Below are 23,083 nucleotides of genomic sequence, written 5' to 3' on the forward strand. Positions count from 1 at the left end.
TGGTCAATCACTCGCTGAATCAAATAATGGAATTATTCCCAACAAGTTCGCTAATAAAGGCTACTAAAGGCCGCTGCTGTCTCGAGATATTTAAAACTACCTTCAACTAATCGAGTAGTTTATTCGACGATCTTTTGTACGTCTCGAGTGTCGTCGATAACGAATCCTTGCGGCAAAACGTTGTATATGGACGACGCGTCACGTAGTTCGCTATTGGCTTGAGGGCTTATTCTCGCTGATGGGTGCCATCCTCATCGATTCCGTTTCTGGACAATTCCAGTTGGGCATTCTCGTTTGTTCTATCGTCGCCTAAGAAAAAACATTTCGAATGATATATTATTATTATTGATTGTCGCGAATTATCGGAATCTGCATTTCGCATCTAGTCGACATTAATATTTAGATAGAGCCACGTGACACACACAAGCTTTATCTTACCGAGTTGTTAGAATTCTTGGCCATGAAGATCATAAGAGAGCGGCTGCGGTTGCTAAACGGCCTCAGCTCCGGATCTCGGCCAGGACCATCCACCGTATCGACGCAGTTATTGCTGCAATGAAAAGAAAAAAAGCCGAATGTAATATTTACTATGAGTCTGAATCTGTACCACAATAAAGGGTTATGAATTCCTTCGAGAAGTCAAAATTGTGATCGAGTTCTGCTATAACTAAAATAACGATAATAAATAATGGACTATTAATTACCTCGACCGTAATTCCTTCTGTTTTCGCTTACAATGGATATAAGCCGTTATACAAATGATAACGACGAGGAATACTGCTATTGTGGCACCACCGGCGATGCTGGCTGTCTCCAACATTACTCGTTGCCGTGAAGCTATAAAAAAGTCATTTTTATTTCCACCTTGTTAAATAATATATTCGGAAGAGAAATAAAACACGATATTCTAATACCTATGATGTGATTTAATAATTTTATTTACTTTGATTATATTTTGGTAACAAAAAAGAAAGTTCAGAGCGTTAGATTTTAGTTTTCAAACTACAAATGTTGTTAAATATACGATAAAAAGTGTGATATTTTTGTCTAGAATTTGAGTCTGTCAGTAATATATTGTACAATAAATTGAATTAATAATCTTAATAAATTAATTAAGTTAATTTATTTTATCTTTTTTACATGCACCGCATTATACACATTATTTTAGTTTTGACTAAAAACTCATAGCAAAATTTGATCTCTATTTCACTGTCAAAGTACTTTCGAAAACTGTTTTAGTATCGCGTTGCCAAAGTTATCAATAAAATCCTTCGAGAACGGCAAATCTACTTACGTAAATAGGAACCATCTAAATCTTTAAACTCGCATCTTTGTCCGATATATCCATTGGCGCATCTGCGAAGCAAAATATTACAGGTAATTATATTAATTAAAGTTATCGAAATATCACGAATGGATGGTTCGTGTGCCTTTTTTCTTTTGTAATTTGAATAATAAGAAGGTAACACAGAATACTCTTTAAGTCCTAATTGTTTTTGCTGCCGTTATTAATCAGATAAATGTATTCATATCGAAAAGTCAATTAGTGAAAATTTAATTGGACTTAATTACAAACCTAAATTAGACTTAATTATAAAATGTTAAAAGAATCGTTAATTGAAATGATTTACCAAGCGTGTGATTATGTGATAATTAAACAAATTTCCATAATCAATTTTGCTAAATAGTATTCATAACTTAATCTTCGCCAAACAGTACAATTAATTGAATAAAATTGAAAGAAAATTGTGAATATTTACATCAGTGTTATATTTAAGATTTGAATAAATAAATATAGATACCATATATCCCGAATAATGGTACATATTTAAAAATTTCTAACAATTTAATAATTCTGTATCACTTCTTAACTTCAATATTCTCCGTCCACGTTTAACGATCAAATTTTTTGTAATATTTAACATATATCCTTTTACGTATTTAGTTTCAATTGTCAAATTATTTGATGTACATTATTTTCCATCACTATCTTGATGTAATCATTAATTTTAATTAGTTTTCCAGAACGTTTTCGACAGAGAAATTTTTTACATGAAAAGATGCACTTTAAATCAAAATTAACGCTGAATATTTATGCTCCAGTTTACAGCATCTCTATACTCAACTATACATCGCACATTTCTTTTTGGTTTGTTTGCGGTATCATCCTTATAGTAACAGTAAAACATAATGTGCCGAAAATACATTTTATTTTGTTGCATTGTTAAACTTATGTCAAATGCGATAAACACAATTAATCTGCACAACTTTTTTCTAACAATAAATAACATGTTGAAACATTAACTTTGTGTAAAGTTCAAACGAAGCGTATTCACAAAACAATACAATACAACCAAATTTTCAAAGAAATAAAATCTGACAATTATTTCTCTTATTCTTGTTTTCAATTTATCACGATTTTGTCAACTAATATCTCTCGCAATATAAGTTTCTTTTCGCTTTTATTCAATTTTCATTTATACTTGTAAGCAATCAATTGCAATTATTTAGCATAGAATTTAGTGTAGAAGTTCTTGAGTATTCACTTATAGAGTTATATCACAATCCCTCATTGATGTCAACGTTCGTGGGTTACAAGCTCCTTTTATTATTAGATTGCTTTTGACAAAATCTGCTACACGATACTTTAAAATTCGAGAAAATGTGATTGTTAGATTAATTCAAATCGAACGCGACAAGCGCGAGATGAGAGACGAACGATTCGATTCAAACGGCAGATCGCGGTCGACAAAGCAAACACCGTGGGAAATAGTAAGGTTGAGTGAGCACGATGTGCTCTGCACTCCTCGATGCTATTCCGATGTTAATCCAATTATTCGATAGATCTTTTTTTCCCTTCTCGCGATATTTAAATTCAACTTCGCTCGACGCTTATGCTTTCAGCATTAATTTCGCAAATGCATCGAATCGTTATTAAATGATAATTATCGTACATGAAAAGAGAAAAAAAACATCAAGAGAAAACGTCGATAGAGCTAGTAAAAAAAAAATGCTGGTAGTTTGGGAAAAATGTCAGCCGAACACGAATCGACAGGAATTTCAGCGTACGTGCCCAGGTCGCGTAGTCACAGATTAACGGGTATACGACGCGAATGGTGCCGTGATGCCGTCTTTCCCTCTGGGTGGTTCTTTCGCCCGGAACCGCCACGATTGTTCGTGGCCGCGTCGCACAGTAAGGCGCCCGATGGAGAGCGGAGTCACAATACTCCTGTACGCGTTCTCGCATAAATGTCGAGAGATTTTCCAGGATTCCGTTTGTCGTGCCATAGTCCGCGAAAATTTCAACTCGTAGAAAATCCGCGGATGGAATTTTCGCCCGAGTTCATTGTCCGAATTGACGGTTAGTGGTACTGGGGCTTTGAAACCTAGTTTCAAAAAAGATAGACTCGTACTTACAGACAGTTGTATAGAAGAGAGTCGACAATTTTTACGGTGAAACACGTGGCGCCATTCAAACAATACCACTCTGCGTAATCCGGTGGACACGTGTACATGTGGAATGTGATATTCGGCCGATCCGTTGGCGTCGGCGGCCTCGGTTTTGGCGTTGAACGTGACGAGCAAGCGTCTGTCAATAAAACATACAACAATCATTAGATACTTTTACATTACACGTCATGGGTATCGCTTTTATTTTTTCGCGCATGCCAATAAATTAGTTTCACCAGAGAAGATTTCAAGTTTAACAATTTTAGATTTGCCCATTACAAAAGTAATTATATTACAGTTCTTATTTTTTCCATTACTATTATTATTAGTATAGACAAATTTCGCACCCCGTGGTAGATAATCAGTTATATCGGAGATAATTTTAACGACTGGTGATCCTATAGAAGCATTTGGTCCCATTATCGAGATGAGAGAGAGCGCGAGTGAATAACCGAATAAGCTACTAAGGCGCTTCAGGAATTTTGTCGGTTTTTCCAGGTTCGTTGAACACAATGGATGGGGTCGTGCTTCTTCCTCGCTCTTCTACTCACACCCTCGCTTTTTTCCAAACATCTACGCACGCGGCAGCGGCACCGGCAGCGGTGGCCACCCTAGCGAAAAGGCGAGGAGAGGAGAAGTGAGAGAGGAGAGGAGAGGAGAGGAGAGGAGAGGAGAGAGGTGAGGTGAGACGAGGTGAGATGAAGTGAGATGAAGTGAGGTGAAGCGAGGCAGGAGGGGGCGGAGGGGGATGAGAGCGCGTGCATCTCGCAGGCGCGAGACTGTACACAAAGCTGCAAAGTACAGCTAAGGCGGCGATGGTTGCATCTGTCCCGCGCGTGGCTGCTGTCCGTCACCTGTTGTAATTTTACAATCTGCCGTTTCCATACCCCAACAACGCTTCACGCTCCGTACGCTCCAGTTTATCGAGCAGGCGCGGCGTTTTATCTTTCCCTTACGAGAAACTCGCGGGCGGTCTCTGTCTCTCTTTCTACCGTTCTTATCATTTCAACTTTACTCGTAGTTAAGATTTCACAGCTAAAAGTAATCTTTGAGTTTACGATTGAAATATCTCATTACATCTCGTTGTTATTCAAATTTGTCACAGTCGCTTCATCTTTGCGGCAACGCCCAATTTCTTCACCTCTAAGTAACTTTATCCAGGAGATATCTCTCAGATTACAATGGAGATACCTCCTGGATAAAGTTATCCGCAACTTATCTGAAAATGAAGAAATTGGGCATAAGAGATAGAGACTGAATGCAGATGTGAGCGGGGCAGATAAGCGTGTTTGACAGGCATACGCCAAAAGTTGGCCTTTGTAATTGCAGCGTGACGCGAGCGAGGCGTGAGGAACAGGGAAACGGATAACGATACTCCACGTCGATTATCTCGACGGTTTTACGTCGGGACCAGGTGCAACGTGACGCGCGAGTACTATTACATTACACACATTTGCTCGTATCGTCTGGCATAAGTCGCGCATAAAATGAGCGCTTTGTCGCGCGAGGGCGAAGGCTCCGTTCGGCACGGAAATATTCTGTACGGCAGTACTTTTGTCTGCCTTGTCCGCAAATAACGAAAAAAAAGAAAAAAAGGAGAGAAAGAGAGAGAGAGAGACAAAAAGACAGATTGTAAGATTGTGGCGCAACGAGCGTAACAAGTGGCGAAGAACGCAACACGGGCGACTGATTCACCGTGTAATACGAAACGATAATTTATCCTCCTTAAGTACACGCTATTTCCATGGGCGTTTCTCTCTTTCTTCTCTTGTTCGTTGTTCCCAATAATATAGCGACCGCCAAATTGTAACGTGGCTTATAAATGCAAATAAGGAGTATAAACACAATTTAAGGATACTCTGTAAAATTTATAATTTGTTCCTTTAAGCTGCTAAACGATACAGTACAGAGTCGAGTACAATGGGTGCTGATACCAACCTGCTATACCGAAGAGAGTGTAGGAAAGAAGTAGTATAGTCGTGAGGTAAGGCGGAATTTTGCATCCTCTCGCCATGGCAGTGACGACAGAGGGGTTAGCGACGGCGGTGGTCGCGATAGGCGAGGTTCGTGCGAGAGGATGGACGATAGTCGTCTCGGTTCGATGGACCCCGACTTCGGCGTCAACGTCGCCGCTTCCGCGAGATCGCCGATCATAGAATCGATGAAGACGAGGATGGAGACGGTCGAGGCACATCTTATCGTCCTCCTCCTCTTCGCCGTTATCGTCATCGTCATCGTCGTCATTCTCATCGTTCTCGATGGCCTCGTTCCTGTCGTCATCGCCACTATCGTCGTCGCCGCTATCGTTGCAATCGCCGTCGCTGCCCACGTCATCGATGTCCCTTCGATGGTGGTATCGTTGACGCGACGATGAATGACGATGACTACGATAATGACGGTGACAGAGGTAAGGCGGCGAATGATAGTGGCGACCGGCGACCCCGCTGTCGTCGCAGGGAACTTTGCTCCTCGCTACCGTCGAGCTAATCTCCTCGACTGATATCTCGCTCGCCTCGCGGCATCCCCTATCGTTGACCTCTCCTTCTTGCGTTTCCTCGGCAACACGGGCGACACCACCTGGGCCCGAACTCCGGCGCACGTGCCGCCGCTTCCCTGAAACCAGATACCCGTCCGGGCGGCCGTTTATAATGTGTTTTATCTCGGGTGAAGACTTCGGGATCTAACGAACCCCACCAGGCCCCACCGGGCCCACCAGGCCTGATGACAGGCAGGATGGGACGGCTGTTGGGCCGTGGTTGGATTCGCTTTTCAACGTAAAGTGCGCTCTTTTCGATTCGATCGCTTGCTGTCGCTTTATCATCGTATTATAATAGTATTACAATAGTTTTGCATGGGTTCTTTTTTTAGAAAGAAAGTGAGAGAGAGAGAGAGAGAGAGAGAGAGGAGGAGGAGGAGGAGGGGAAACAGGCAGAGAAATACATCAATAAAAAAATGTAATTTTTCCCAGTTAGGTTCAACTTGAATACGATATAATCGAATATTATGATAGAAATAGACAAGGCGTTGTATTCCCGAAGATGTGCAAAGTAATGACGCTTGCATTTAGGACCTTTTGTCCTCGATTTTTTATTGATCGTGCATTTAGAGACGATTTTTTTTTATTGGTCCTACTGTCATATCATACATAACACTTATCTAATTCCATCGTACCGAATATGCGACATCAATGCGGTTCGCAAAAGACACAGTTAACGAACGAGTAATGCATGTGTTGGTTTGAAAAATTTCGATCGAAAGATAAGCCTTGAAAACGAATCAATCTCAAGAAGTCACTGACAGCGATGAGTCGTAGACTTCAGCGAAATAGCCGATACACGTCAAACTGTATGAGATATCGCAGAAAAACTAATGCCCATATTCATAGTCAGACCTTGTACTTAAGACTTCCTTAAATTTATCTTTAGATGCTCAGTAGCCAATGAAATAATTCGTAGAAGATCTGAAGATAAATTTAAGAAAGCCTTAAATGTAAGGTCTGACTATGAATACGAGTCTAAGTGTGCATTATTCAATTGTTTCTCGTCACGTGCGAGTCATTGAGAAAATGGAAAAGTTAGACAAATGGGTCCCATAAACTAAAAAAATATAGCATGTCGATTGGAAGTTTACAATTCTCTTCTCGACTTTTTGTACAAGATAAAAGGGATTCTTTTTTTTTACACGAGATTGTGTGTGTAATGTGTGACGAAAAATGGGTTCTACGACAATTGCCGATCCGCTCAATGGCTTGCTAACAAAGAGCATACCAAAGCGAACTTTTCACCTAAAAAAGATTGGAATAACTGTTGGTGGTCTACGTTGGTGGTTATTCCTCAATTTTTCCTCAAGTAGGGTGAAATAAATAAGACGACTAGCATCAGTAAATACATATACAAATATATATAAATATATACGTGGCGTTATGTTGCTTCATGACGATACACGATCACACGTCACCGTCGCCACGTCGCAACAACTGTCATAATATTGAACTAGTTGTAATATGAAACTCTACCATTTTAGTCGAAAGTGTCTTCTAGGAATTCATCGCTCTTTTCCAGAAATTCAGATTTTATAGTGAGAATATAAACGCGTTTGCGTAACATATTGAGAAAAGCATGTTGTATTTGCTAATTTTAATTAAATAAAATTTATGTTAAACAAGATTACTGCAATTCGTTCTAAAAGTTTCATTAAAAAATTTCACATGAAATGTGCAATAACTTAATAATATAAAGTAATATTTATATTTATGATAAATAGGATTCACTAATTTCGACTCTCATTCTTAATAATCAATGCACAAATGTTGACTATTGAATGACAACAGAATAAATATTGTCGATGTTTTAACATATATAAAAAAGAAAGAGCAGTTTTGCATCTAAAAAGCTAGATATAGATTTAAAAATAATTTTGTTGGATCATAAAAATAATTATGTAGAACGCTTAAACGTTAATGTCAATACTGCAAAAAGTTTTAACATTCTAACCAGTTTAAACGTTCTATAACGAAGCTTTTAGGTCTATACGTAGTAAAATATATGTATAGACTACATGTATAGAGCACATATAAATTTAGTAGAATTATCATTACAATACACAGAAAGAACGGTTTTGCTAAAAAAAAAAATATATATATCGGCAATTAAATAAAATCTGCTAAAATACGCATGTCGTTTCTGTATGTAAAGATGTAAATATAGAGATGTAACAATAAAGATAAAAAAGAATAAATATAAAGATATAAATAAAAATTAACATCTAATTAACAATTATACGTGTAGTTAATACATGATATATGTATAACAATCTTATTCTTTTATATGTAATAACTGCCGTAAATATAGTAAAGAAATCGATCTAATTTGCTTGTTTTATGTGTAAAAAAAAAGTTGTACTAAGCATATGTATATTCTATTAACGTATTATCCGAAAATTAGAATTAAGTAGAAAGTCGGAGCAATCGGATCTAAGCACCATCGGCGACGCACCTTTTCTCGAGGAATCTTATCGCACGCACGTGTTTCTATCGTGATTCATCCGGATTTTAATTTACGACGGATGGCGATACGGACTGTGTAAATAATAGATGTACTGTTTTACCTTTGTCATTAGGAGAAGACTATTGAAATGATTTTCTAGGTGTTACACACGCGACGCGTTATTCATAATACGAGTGCGAAATCCTACGTCAAGTCTGACGTCAATCGCCGTTCAAATATTCAATCGCGACTAGTCACTGTGTCGATACTTTTCACGTTCCTTTCAAGGTCCGGTATCAGATCGAAAGCGATTGAGAGAGACGTCCTGGCATCAGGTACATTATAAATAAATAAATGCACGATAGATATCCGGTATGTGATTGCAAATACACCATTTATACCGCAATATCTCCGTTATCTCGAGTCCTTGCTTCGCGATGCGAGGCAATTTCTCACGTCGAATAAACGAGTGAAAACGACGCGTTTATACGTAACGTTACGTTTTTCTTGTGCTAATTCAGACGAAATAGATGATGACGATAAAGAGGGAAAGACATAAAGCGTATTGTCCTAACCAGTAGTGACTTTAAGTGCGACCCACACAATTCCTTCTAATAATTGGCCATTTCCCTGCTGGTCGTGTCGCCTTCCGAGCTCAAGTTTCTCCTCGTTTCGACCGACTGGTGAAATAATTCTTAACGCGAATCGCGAATCGCCTTGAATTTAGGTTATTTTCTAATTGCATGCTTTTCAGCGCAACGTCCGCTTACGCTTGCAGACTCGCGTGCGCTCCAGCCTCGAGCACAGCGAACAATTATTTTAACAAATAACGTGTCATTTTTATTTCTGCGTATTTTTATCTCAGAAAAATTCATCTCAATTTAGAATTTAAAAAACAAAATTTAATGACAAAGTTTAACAACGCGAATAAAGGGTCAATTACACCGAGAACAATTTTCTGATTAAAAATAAACGAACTAGAAAATTTTGATCATATCAATCAGAATTCTGGTTATCTCAACTACAATTATAATAAGTTTAATCAGAAAATTTCTCCACTTACAATCAGAATTCCAATTAATGCAACCAGACTCTTTTAAAAGTATTGAAAATCCTGTCAAATTATATTGATTCTGGCAATATCAGTCGACAAAAGGGCTCGAAATTATTAGTTTTAACGAAAGCAAACGAGGATCAACGTTAACTATCAAAACTTTTTATTATCTGTCTCTTAATATCCCTGTTTTTTTTTGTTCTCTTTCTTCTTTTTGAGCTATCTCAAACTACGTCTTTTATTTTACTTAATTACATTGTAATATTATTATATTTTACGTTTGATTTAAAAAGTTGTATAATGTTTTAAATGATATCTCAGATTGATAAAGTTAATAGAATAGAATAATTTATTTACGTCAGCTTACAAAGCAAAAAAGGGAATGACGTCAACAAAGTTAATATTATTGTCATCTTCAATTCTCTCTCTCTCTCTCTCTCTCTCTCTCTCTCTCTCTCTCTCTCTCACTCATCGATTATATTATTTTCAATTTGACATTAAATGTTGATTGATTTTTTAATAGAGTCGTGATCAGTCGTGGCACAATTGTTCGGCTATTTACAAAAGCATAGGACGTTGCACTGTATTATATATCCTACATCATCGGATAACGAGTCTCAAGATTCTTAGACAGCATATATGCGAGAAATCTTGGGTGTGCCTAGAGTCACGTATCTTTTGAAAGCTGCAGCTACCGATGGACGAAGGAAGAAAGCTGGGAGAGAGAAAGAGGGGAAGCGGAAATTTTCCGGATAGAGAAGGGTCCCGAATAGCAGTGAGACCGGTCCGCACCAGCTGCGACTCGTCCAAACACGAAAATTTATAAGTTCCGAGAGATATGTCGACGAGGAAACAAGAACGTTCTCCCGTTTACTGGGCTTGGGCCAGTAAACTCTCATCAAGGTCCAAGGTCCGGTTCCACCTCTGTAAGATTAACTCGATTACTTACTGTTTATCTAATGTCCATTTACCAATATAGATTAACTTTAATTTCGATTTAATTTACTCTTTTTCCTTTTTTAACTTTTAGAACTAGATAAAAAATAAGTTAAATCAAGATTAAAGATAACTTACAGACATAATTCTTAGGATTACAAAAAGATAAAGAGTAGTAAGTTATTGTTACATCGCATTGATGGAACCGAACCTTATTCTGAACAAAATACTCGAAACACGAGTCTCATGATAAAATTTGCGCGCAATGGCGAAGTGTATCGCAGTTTTCAAAGTACAAGGTTGAAAACGCGCGCAGCCAATTTCTGCCAGGTGGCTGACGGATCTACGTCTAACGATATCATCAACAGAAATCGTCGGATCGGAAGTGATCCGTAATTGCTATTCGGTTATAATCGTTTTTCACGCTACGTTAATCCGTATCTCGATCGATCATCTTCCGTGCGAGCCGGAAGAAAACGATCATTCGTTGATGATGTCTCACTGATTTCTGCGTGATTTTGACAAATGTATGTTTGCGTAGCGAAGTTCTTCCCCCCCTTTCCTCCCTCCCTAAAGAGGGGAAAAGGATTCCCCCCAAGATACGAAATATAATTTTTTGCTCTCGAAGTTTTTTCAACTCTTCCTCTCTCTTTTCTTCTTGCTTAAAGAGGGATAGTAATCGAGACGCGTATCGAGAGGAATAGAGAGGAAGGGTCGTGCCGATCGATGATATAGATAAAAAAGCAACGCGCTCTCGATAATATAACGCTGGACTAGAACAGGACGTATCTTTTCCACTCGATAGAGCTCGGGGGCACTCATAGGCGGGGCCATGTGTCTAAAGAAGACGGGATCGCACATGTCCACCTCGTCCACCTCGGGTATTCATGTCGGTATTCATGGCGAGCAGCTGCCGAATGCACTTCAACGCCATTACCTGCTTTTCGCAACGCTCGCATCGCGGAGCGATTATGTCCCGATCGACCCTGGCACGCGCCCACTTCTACCACCCTTCTTACGTATATTATTGATAATATCGCTTTACAATGTGTCACATAATCAAATTAAATCAAATTAGATCTCCGCGATATCGTTCTGAGATTTTCGATCGAAATTGTGTTGAAAACGACTGTGATGTAGAACGGTGGAGTGAAACGCACAATTTCCTTCACGAGCATACGTGCAGTCTGTGTATGAAAACGTGATTGCTGATGATTGAGAAAATTGTTCCCCTCCTTCCCCCTTCCCAATAGAATTTCGCATTTGGAAAATATCATTAAATGCTCAGAATAATGAATATTCGGGAGCGAAAATTATGTGGCTTAACTGACAACAGAAGAGATATATAACGACAAAATTTTTTTTAGCTTTAATTTTTTAAATACACGTAGTGATTTATTATTTTTCATGTTTACCGCAGTCAAATAATACAAAGCGACGAAAAAATGAGCAAGATTGATGAATCGCTGAAAATGTATAATATAAGCGATACGTCACTCACATTCGCGCGATTGCGTCAAAGCCGGTTACTGCGCGGTAATTACTTCCGGATTTCACTATATTCTCACGCAAATGTTTCTGCCTGCCGCATACGGTACTAAATCTGAAAGCTGAAAACATGCCATTCATTAAATCGAACAGTTTTTCGCGAAAGTAGACCTCAATGAGATTTCAAATCTTGTTGTACATGCGCCCACCTTCCTCCTCCTTTTCATCCTAAGTGCAGAAAAAGAGAGAGAGAGAGAGAGAGAACAAGGAAATCTCTCAAAATTATCAGATGACAGATTCTTTGATCAATTAAAAAAAAAATCGAAAATGTCTCGCAGTATCAACAATTCTATGGATTACAAGCGATTGAAAAAGGCGAATTTGATTTCAAATTAAATTTCGAAATATGAAATTAAATTTCAAGAAATATGAAAAAGCTGACGAAAAATATTTTTTAGTCAATTTCAGGTGAAGTATGCCTGTGCATTAACATATTATATTATTAATTATTGAACATAACACAAAATCACTGGAATTAGATCATTAAACAACTTTATCTTGCTTGTTGATAGTGCAAAATTTTAATTTGATAAGTTATCAATTTATCAACATAAACTGGCAGAGAATAAAATTGAATACGTATATGTGGAATTACCCAGAATAGAGTCCGATTGGAATTGCTCGATTATTCCCTAGGTTACTATTGAGTTTTCTGAGAAGAACGGAATAATTCCTATCGGAACCCATTCCGAATAGTTTCGTAATACATGTCCTGAATAGCAGAATCGATTTTTCACGTCAGTTTCTGTTATTTTTAATGTCAATGGATGTGCGAGCGAATTATTTTTGAATATTACCGCGTTTGTTATAACATTTCTTCGTTTTCTTTTTTTGGATTTTTCGTCAATGTAACATATAATATAGAAGGCGGATTTGGAGCAGTCGACTTAACGCGGTGAGCTACGCAAGCTGAGTATCGTTGGCAGCCGGCACATGGTCCGCATCATGCTTTTCGAAGCCGCAGATGGTTCCTCCTGTGCGCGATTATGGTTTTTTTTGTCGTGCATGCCGCGCCCGTACAGGCGGTAAAACACGTGTACTTTTCGATCATTTTTTCATCACAAAATTGATCGATTTACCTAAAATGTTCACGTATGCGACGTCCTGTTATTTACGCGATACAAGATGTAACGCGGCCCCATTCGCGCCACTTGCTGCATCGCGATTCATTATTTGTCATCGTAACTTTATCTACTATCAATATCGCGTTATTTCAAGAAAATAATCAATCAAGACTTAACATGGACTCACCTCTACTTCAAGTTTTCTTTTTATTAATGTTATACTATCGTTTTTATTTTTAATAATACGTAAATTATGACACCATATTATTTTAATCATTAATAATAATATATATACCTTTAATGATAAAATCTCTCCCACGTATTTTAACGTGTCTTATAGTTAATCATTAAAATACGACTGATTGAACCATCGGTGACTTCAAAGTGACGCTAATAATAATAATACGATTGGCAAAAACAGCATTCTTTTCTAGGTATTTCAATAATAATCACAAAGCGAAGGGTAATTGTTTCGGTCGAAAGAAAAGAACCATGACTCGAACCACGACATCTAAAACTGATAAATGGGAGCATTCAATGGGACTTCAGTTGATCTGCTACAATAACGATAGCCAGCTGTGCTATGGGCGAAAGTAAGATATTCCGGCGCGATGTAGGTAACTTGTCCATGCTTTCCATTTCAGCTATTTTCCACAATACAAATGATGCAAATGATGACAGATCGCAGTCTCATAAAGCAATCAAATTTCCAATTTCGTTGTTAGAGGTGTTTTCCGGAATTCCTGTGCTTTTAGGAATGTCCATTTCTCGTCATTCGTCATCAGATTTACCTTTGTGAACTTATCTGCTTTTAAAAGCGAAGTTTTAACGAAAATAATGTTAATAATTCGTTTGTAGTAACAATAATGTTGTTTCTATTTTTCATAAAAAATAATTTCAAGAAATAATTATGCCTGATTTTAAAGTAAAACAATTTTATTGGATATATTTGAATCAAAATAATATACCATTGTAATTCTCACAAGACAGAGTTCTCTTAAAATAACACGATAACCAATCGGTAAATTTTTGTATTTTAGAAAGAATAGAACTTTGGTTTCAATCTCGACGTACTCTTTGATGCAAATGAATTTTCGGTATCTTAAAAGTTGTTGAAGCTTCATCTTTAGTAAACTGTTTAAAAGACCGTAAACTTTTAAACGATTCGATTATAAATAAATTCATTTTGAACAATTAACTATAGACAAATGATTAAATCAAATAATGTATATAATGCCAATAAGAGCCAACACAGGATGTTCGAATGTAAATTAAATCAAAATTTATTAAACAATAGGTAAACGTTTCGATTCTCGGTTCGAGTCTTCATCAGTACAAAATTCATTACTAACGCAAATAAATAAATAAATCAATCCGAGAAATCTGCGTTTATACAAATATGTTATAAATTAACGATTAAAATACATCCAATATGATAAAATTGCTAAAAATTACTTAATAATTAAAAAAATTAATTTATAAAATAAACTTAAAAAAGCAAAAAACAAGAGTTGTTCACCGGTAAATCGATGATAAATGAATATGATTTATAGTTAAACGAGAAAGAAGACAAAAAGCTTGAAAGGTTTGATCGGTTGAGCGCATATTTGCTAGTAGACATTATTGCAGTACAATCAACCTGAAATAATTGGACGGTAGGAAGATTAAAGAGAGAACTTCCCAAGGATTCTCTTGATTCTCTATGGACCAAGCGAGAATGTTAAGTGTTTTATCTTTCCAAAAGTTCTGCAATTTTTCCACATCAAATTTTAAGTAAAAAAAAATATTCAATTCAGTATTTTATAATAAAAAATTAATAATCTAATTAGCTTGCGATTTAATGATTATTCAGATTCACATTTGCTTTATGTTCTTTATATCATATTCCTTTTCTTTGAGTCTAAATGTTATAATATTAGACACTTCGTGTTCTAAAATATTTAACATTATTCAACACATAATGCTTATTTACAATAATTTCAATGCGTTAATAGTACTGCATATTTCTTTACAATCGTTTCATTATATAAAAATAACGATCACCCTGTACAATGCAAAGCATTCACATAATAAAAAGTGAATATAATATTATAGTATGAAAGATTTTTTAATTACAAATACAAATCTATAACTATAATACTATATATAAATGTAATGTATAAAACATTTTGATATGTAATATATAACAAATAGTATTATTTTATAAATAAGTAAATATTTTTTTTAGAGATCATGAGTACTTTGATATTCTTATAATTCTTTTCACTGTAGTCGGTGATTTTCTGGATTTCTCACAAGATAAAGCTCTCCTAAAATAACACCATGATGACCAATCAATAAATATTTGTATAGAAAAATTTTTGTATTCTAGAAAGAATAGAACCTTTGGTTTCGATCACGTATTTTCTTTTCAAACTTTCGAGCACAAAAGTGTCATGTATTAAATAAATCTCGTTTGTAACTTTACTCAGTAACTCTGGTAAAACATATATATCTTTCGACAAATTTTTTCGTCGTACAAAATAATTATGAAATAAAAATACAAATCTGTCTGTTAAATTGCAAAATATAAATGTTTAAATAAGGAAAAACTTCCAAGAATAATATAACGATTTAAAATTGTCATCAGATTTTATTAAACTGGGTGTATTTCCAGAGATAAAATATGAAAACTTCAGCCGTTTATTATACCAGGGTTTACGCCGAATATCGATTCTCAATAAAATCGAAATGGTAGGTGCGTGCAGATATGGAAGCCTGCAAAATGTTGGAATTTTCTAGCAGTTGAGTGAAGAACCGTAGCCCGCTGTGCCGAAGAATTTATTCGATAATAATGGAATGAAAAAGAAAGGTTTAAGAATTTTTACATTGGCACGTACAACTCATTCAAATTTGTCACACAGCCAACAATTGTCGGTATAAGAACGTAAAGTCACAACTTTCTATCGCAGAAAAAAAGAATTTTGCTTTATAGCAAAACTATGATATTTAAGATTCTACGATAATACAAAATACTGTTATAAATTGTTGGTACAATTTTTTTCTCCTATTTTAATTTGTTTAATTGATTGACATTTACGAAAATTAGCTTTCATTATGTATTTTTATTATAATGTGTTTATTGTAACGAATAAAAATGTATCAATAAATAAGGATTTCAATAAGATGAAATATTGTAAAGCGCTTAGCGGAATTTATGGATAAACCAGGATCAGAGAAAAAGGAGACACGAGTCGAGCCGTCCCAAGCCGAACGGTTGGTCCCTTAAGGAGGGAGTAAAGAGGCAGGCAGGGGGTGGTCTCGTCCTATGCCACGAAACACCTGGCTTTTCTATGTCTGTCCATACTCTCGCCCTCTATCGTCTCGTGCCTCCCAATCTTTGTCATATTATCCCAAACTGCACAGGCACCCTCCTGTGTGCCCATCCGCCTTTCTTATTGGCGTCTTTGCACATCAAGCGGCTTGTTATATGCCGCTATGAACCAAATATCTATATCCGATTGGCTGATGGATTAATGAAGTAGTCGGATTGAATCTACATTTTCTACTCGCTGAATTTAAATATAATTAATATTTCATAGAAAAAAAATATTTTATATGAAGAGAGGCGGAAGTGTGTTTGTGTGCATCGAGAGAAAAATGTACTAAATTTTAATAAATATTTGTTTGAATAGTGCCAGTTGAATATTTACTTAGATGTAAACATATTTATTTGATACAAGAACCATTAATTTGATTTATTTATTAAATTTTTTATTTAACAAATATTAATCTTTTATAAATGTTATACTAGTACTATTCAAACAATTATTTATTAAAATTTAATACATTTTTTTCAGTGTAACAAAGGTAAAATAATAGCGATATTGAATAATTTTTTGTATATCATGTGATTGTGATCACTTTGTATATCACGATTGAATATATCGTATTATTCTTTAAAAAAGTATCAAATAAATATGCACATATTTCTAATATTAATATTAAAGAATAAAAATAATATATACGAATTTGTTTTACAATTGGAAAATCTTACTGCGATTTTTCAAAATAGAAAATCAACGTTCGCTTTTATAGATATTTTATAGATACCAATATAGTTCCCAACAGTCGGAAATAGCACGATATGTCTCACGTCCGATCAAACACGATTTCTCGATTTTCAATTACACTGCAGTTACTTGTAGGTTACAGCTTTTGCATTGGGAAAGGCGGTGATGGAGGGAGAGATATGCATATAAATGCGTAGGTGCAGCTCTAAAGAATAGCCTTTGAACGACGAGAACTTGATGAAATCAAGGTCGGTCACGCGATGCTTCGGAAGGATCGATTTAACATATCGTGTATGTGCATCCTTATCGATTTATTTATCTGTACCTATCGAAGCAACCTGCCAAGTTTTAAAAATCAATAAGGATTTTTACGTTATCGTAACTGCAGTGATTAAATCCTGAAGATATGTTTTCATACTGATACATATGCGATATGTACACTGCATTTTTATTGCAACAATATTTTTTGTAATAACTATCTGAACAAAAAGATAAATAAAATATAAAATTAATCAGTATTTTATCTTTTTATGCAAGTAATTTAATTGTAAAAATTGGTAAGTTGTTTGCGTGACTGAATGGAAATAAGGTAGAATATTGCATTTATAGGAGATGCGGAACTGAGAAAAAGAAGAACATTTGATCGTATATTTATAAATATTTCAAATATGTAATTGACACAATATTGAACATCCCTAAAATTTAATAACTTTAATACTATTATATGTTATATCAATACAAAAATAAGCTTAATGAAATCCGTAACGCAATTTTATCACATTACAGTGAAAATATATGCGGCAAATTTTCATAAATTAGCATAGATATATTTGTACATATATTTGGATGTATTATATGTATTTTTAGTAGCATTATTAATTATACTGTGCATAAAATAATCATGAGAATTGAAAAGCAAAACTTACACGATATTTCATTAAGTTGATAAATTAGCTTATAAATTTGGATCACAATCTTATTTTAAATATTTTAATATTATTTTAGGCAAGTCTAAGTTTAAGTCTAAGTTTATCCAAGTTTAAGTCAAAGAGAGAATAAGAATATTTTAAAAAATACATAAAAATTTATAATATTTAAAATATATAAAATAAGTATATTTATATTGAAATTTACAAATATAAAAAATGATATAAAAAGAGAGAAGAGAGCAAAAACAAGAAATAAAGTTTTAAAAATAAGATTTTAACGATGGGTTTAAGAGATATCAAATCATTTTATAGATCTTGAAATATTTTAGCATTATTATTTCAGTTCATTCTGTATTCTGTACATAGACGTTATAGATAACAATCTCATAATTTTGAATGTTTTTCTTTAACATTATACCGATCATTTCTAAAAATAATAGAATTTTGAAACATTAAAAAGTTTTGCGATTTGTTTCAAGATCTAAAATTTTTTATTTAAAATTACGTTTGAAGAAATGTGAATTTTTATATGTATTCTTTGAAAATTAAAAAAAAGTCAACGTTCTTCAGTAGACGTTCTAATTTGCTCAAAAGGTAACGATATTTATTATTGTGTTAATATAATATATAACAGTTTTACGTCACTATCTTATTATCTAACATTTAATCAGAAATCTACATTCTTATCTATGCGATATCTACGCGATATTGCACGGATAAGAATGTAGATTTCCGATTAATGTTATAGATACTGTAAAATTGTTACATTATCTTTTGAGCAAATTAGACCGTCTATTAAAGAACGTTGACTTTTTTTAATTTTCAAAGAATTCATATTAAAATTCAAATTTCCTCGAACATAATTTTAAATAAAAAATTTTTAATTTTGAAACAAATTTTGCTTTTGATTGTCTCAAAATTCTATTACCTACTTTTAGAAATGTTTGGTATAATGTTAAAGAAAACGTTCACAATTATTAAATTAGAAAATTGTTATATCGTCCATATGTACAAATTAACGCTATCATGGTGATTAATTTTTCTAATTTTTCAAAAATATTTTTTCAAACAAGACTAATCAAATGACGAAACATTGTAACACCATAAGAGTGATATATTTATCTATGGATATACACATGGATATGCAAGTTTCGTCGAAAGTTTAGTGAAATTTAAACCAATAAGATTTGAAAATTATAAATATTATTCGAAGGCAATGATCAATTTCATTTCAATTGTGTGATAAAAAGTAAAACTAACACCTCCCCGAAATAAATATTAATTTACTGTACTTCGCAATTTACTTTCTACAATCGCTTATCGTAATTATTATCTCTTTTTCAATGCTCTCTATATCTTAATTCTTTTTGATCTTACGTTGGCATATAAATACGACATATAAATACACGTCTCTCTAATTTCTTTTTATTAGAATCAGAAATACACATTGTCTCTTGTGTTTTACCTATTTTAGTCTAAAACGCGCAGATTTAAATAATTTAACAAGGTTCTCTTCATGCAATTACTTCGCGTAATTTTTTAATATAAATTAAAGCCAGCAATGAGCATATATGATAATAATTCATCGGGGATAGTTTTAGATATATTTGTAAAAATTTCAAATTATTGTTCGCATGTCAGAGTAAAATATTATGTTCTATTTTCACTACTGAGTTAATCTTGTGTAATGTTAGAATATTTTAAAAAGGATTATTAGAAAGAAATAATAATATATACATGTCTTTTATTGTTTTCAGATATCAATTTTATATGTCATAGTTTTTTATATCTTTTGGGATGTGCGTTATTTTTAATTTACTATACTCTCTAAATGATATTATTCACTAACTGTTGGAATTTCGTGTACTGAATTACTTTTGGCTGAAAAAATTAACTTAAGCAGGAATTAAAACTCGTATTACGTTAAGTGATGTGAATATCACATTTAAGATTCCAATTTTTTCCCACATATACAAAAAAATAGACATCGTGAATACTTTATTGCTACAAACATTTGCATTCACCGATTTATACTGATCTGAATATTTCTTTTTACACATTTTTCCATCTAATTTTTAGTTCTTGAGTTAAATATATATCATTTTTTTTAACTGAAAGTTAATTTTATTTTTAAAAATCATTAATGCACAGAATAGATGAATAAACCGATGAAGTGTACAAACAAACTGCATATATCGCTTCATCAAGATTCACATTGATAAGTAATCTCGAGAAAATTAAAAAATTCACTTTAGACTTTTTATGCCAGGTATGTTATACGTATATTCTCTTAAATTATTGATATTTTTTTACATACTATATACATACTGACACAAAAATATTACTTAAGTAATATAAGTAAAAAGAGCAAAAATATAAAAATAATTAACTCTTATAAATTTATACCTATAGGTATGACTCATACTGAACGATAATGTATAAAAAAATACGGATTCTGATAAGCACGATAAGTCATGCCATCGCGATGAACAAACACAATCTCATGCAATTATTATTTTATGGTCACTTTTAAAGAATGTCAGGACAGTTTAGTGAAACTCGGTAAAACGCGACGATGACGCGTTATATCGCGAATATCCAAGGAGTAAGGAAGGTCGAAGAAAAAGAAATGATCGTTAGACGTATGGGAATACACCGTTTCGCACAAGTCTCTACAGCGTCGTCGTCTACCGTCTTGTCTTTTTTATTCTGTCTACTCCGCTGGCTACATACATTTACATTTAACACCGCGCGGTAGATTGTACTTCTTGCGTACCGATACTTGTAAATTTCATTGAGAGATTATAATAACGTATTTCTGGACGTGGCATTTATAATAACGTACCTCTGGACAATCTTCGAGCTATCGTTGACGACAGCTAAAAATGCGTTTTTTTAAAAACGATAAAGATATATGAGCGATCTTGAGACGCTTTTTCTACTTCTACGACATAATATTACTATGCGTTCCCTGGTGATTGTACTTGATTATACTTGATTTTTTTAAAGCATATATTCGAGTTAATGTGGGAAGAGTCAGACATCTTATTCATACAACACAAATTGCACACATTCCAGCAATATTACAGCAACATTTGCAACGTTCCAACAATATTGTAGAAATATTACAACATTCTAGCAATAGACCTGTTCTTTTTATTCCGTTTCCACCAATGTGGATTAACTTTAATCTCGATTCTACTTATTCTTTACCTTTTTCTAATACTTAGAACTAGAAAAAGATGAACAGTTAGTTGAACCAAGATTAAAATTAAACTACGTTGGTAGAAATGAAGGTATTAGAGAAAGATTATGATCTACGTTTATAAAAACGTTGCTGCAAGCTTCTGTGTTATATGGGTAACAATAAAGGGCTGCATATTTGAGAGGTGCGTATAAAAAGTTGTAAACATTCCGAGGACAAAAATTCCAGACACGTAAGATCAGACGACACCTCCGTCGTGTTGGTGGAAGTCGAGAGAAAGACCGTTTCGTCTGATCTGAGGGGGGGCCCTCGAGAATGGAAACGTTCGTGCGAAACTGTCGCGACACGATACTATGCGACACTTCGTGCCGAGTAATAGCGAATTCGGTTGCATGCACTAGTGTGCACTAGTGCATATTAAAGTCGTTGTACACTGATCTAATCTCGAGAACAGGCCTATTCTTTTCAACTGAACTTCTCTCTCTGGAGAGAAAAAGAGAAAAGAACTGTGCAAGAAGTTCAGCTAAAAAGAAGAACGAACTTAATGTAAAAGTAGAATATCTTGACGATAGTCTCTAAATTTCTTCGAAATAGAATCTCACTTTGAAGAGTGAAAATTGAGCCAGCTTGAAAAAGAGTGGCTCAATTTCCAATCCTTAAGAGTAAGATTTCACTCTTCAGAGTAAGATTCACTCTAAAAGTTTTAAAGGGTAAGATGTCCATTGCATATTTTGTCAAATAAAGTGTATTGAGGATTTCATGGTTTAATCCGTTTTTCTATATTTATATTAAACACATGAATATTATTATTTTAGTTTGTATTGCAAGACAGAAAGTAATCAGCGTGCAATCATATATATAAGATAAAAATTATTTAAATACTCTCTAAATTCTTTGGAGAAAAAGAGAAAAGAGATGAACTGTGGAAGAAATTCAGCTAAAAAGAATGAACTTAATGTAAAAGTAGACCAGCTTGACGATATCTTTAAATTTCTTTGGAGTGTGTCACTTTAAAGAATGAAAATTGAACCAGTCTTGAAAAAAGAGTGGCTCAATTTTCAATCTTTAAGAGTGAGATTTCACTCTTCAGAGTGACACACACACAATTAATTCTAAAAGTTTAGAGAGTACATATAGATATATTACTCCAACTAACTTTGATCGTAACTGGCGTTTCTCGTACTTGGTTGATTTAGGCACACGTCTTTATACATTGATTTGTGTACAATAGCTTTAACGCGCACCGAGTACTTCCGATCGAATTCGCAATCTATTAAATTCACGAGTGGATACGCGGGCACGACGAAACGCCAGATAGCCGTGTGTAACAATCGTGTAATCTCGCGCTAACCTGAAAGTCTCTCGATGAAGCGTAACATGCCAGCTTTGAGGGATTCGTGATGGGTCGCCGCGGTCGATTCAGCGACCAAAATTCCATCGGCGATCGGCATTTGTATTTTTCTACCGCTTTTCCTCGGATCCACCAGTCGCGCACTATCCTCGCACTCTTTACCTCTCTTCTCTCTCTGCCATGCCGTCCTCGTCCCTCAGGCGTGCACAAGTCAGATGGAAACGGGCGTGCACATCGAAGTGAGATGGAGCGCCGTGGTGCCGCAGCGGAGGAATGAGAGGGGGGAACGTGAGTTCAACCCAACCTAACCTAACCTAATCTGTCTATCTCTCTCTCTCTTTCTCTCGCTCTGCCTCCTCCTCTTCTTCTTCCTTCTTCCGTTCCGCCACCTTCTCCACTTCTCTATCTTCCCCGTAAAGATATACAACACGCCACACGGAAAAATTCGCAACCGATCACTTCGAGTCCACGGTAGACGCAGGTCTCTCCATTATATCTGGGAATTATTT

The 23,083-nt window shown here is 34.9% G+C and overlaps 1 protein-coding gene across 1 annotated transcript; it reads right to left on the reverse strand.

Annotated features, from left to right (window-relative positions):
• Positions 1 to 198: 198 nt before the first annotated feature.
• On the reverse strand, positions 199 to 23,077 carry LOC108730130 (uncharacterized). The gene is made up of 7 exons (XM_018459626.1): positions 22,575 to 23,077; positions 5,389 to 6,063; positions 3,418 to 3,589; positions 1,295 to 1,356; positions 705 to 837; positions 439 to 550; positions 199 to 309 (listed from the first exon to the last, which is right to left on the reverse strand). Exons 1-7 carry the CDS (start codon positions 22,672 to 22,674, stop codon positions 211 to 213), a joined length of 1,353 nt encoding a protein of 450 aa, XP_018315128.1. The 5' UTR covers positions 22,675 to 23,077; the 3' UTR covers positions 199 to 210.
• Positions 23,078 to 23,083: the final 6 nt, after the last annotated feature.

This window comes from Mycetomoellerius zeteki, unplaced genomic scaffold (genome assembly GCF_001594055.1).
Source record: "Mycetomoellerius zeteki isolate Tzet28-1 unplaced genomic scaffold, Tzet1.0 scaffold848, whole genome shotgun sequence".
NCBI lineage: Eukaryota > Metazoa > Arthropoda > Insecta > Hymenoptera > Formicidae > Mycetomoellerius > Mycetomoellerius zeteki.

Bases quoted from the DNA above. Each gene is read 5' to 3' on its own strand.
- LOC108730130 (XM_018459626.1), bottom strand. From the start codon at position 22,674: ATGCCGATCGCCGATGGAATTTTGGTCGCTGAATCGACCGCGGCGACC. The intron at 6,064-22,574 runs GTTAGCGCGAGA...ATCTGGTTTCAG, and splicing joins CTTCATCGAGAGACTTTCAG to GGAAGCGGCGGCACGTGCGC. The intron at 310-438 runs GTAAGATAAAGC...GTTTTTTCTTAG, and splicing joins CCAAGAATTCTAACAACTCG to GCGACGATAGAACAAACGAG.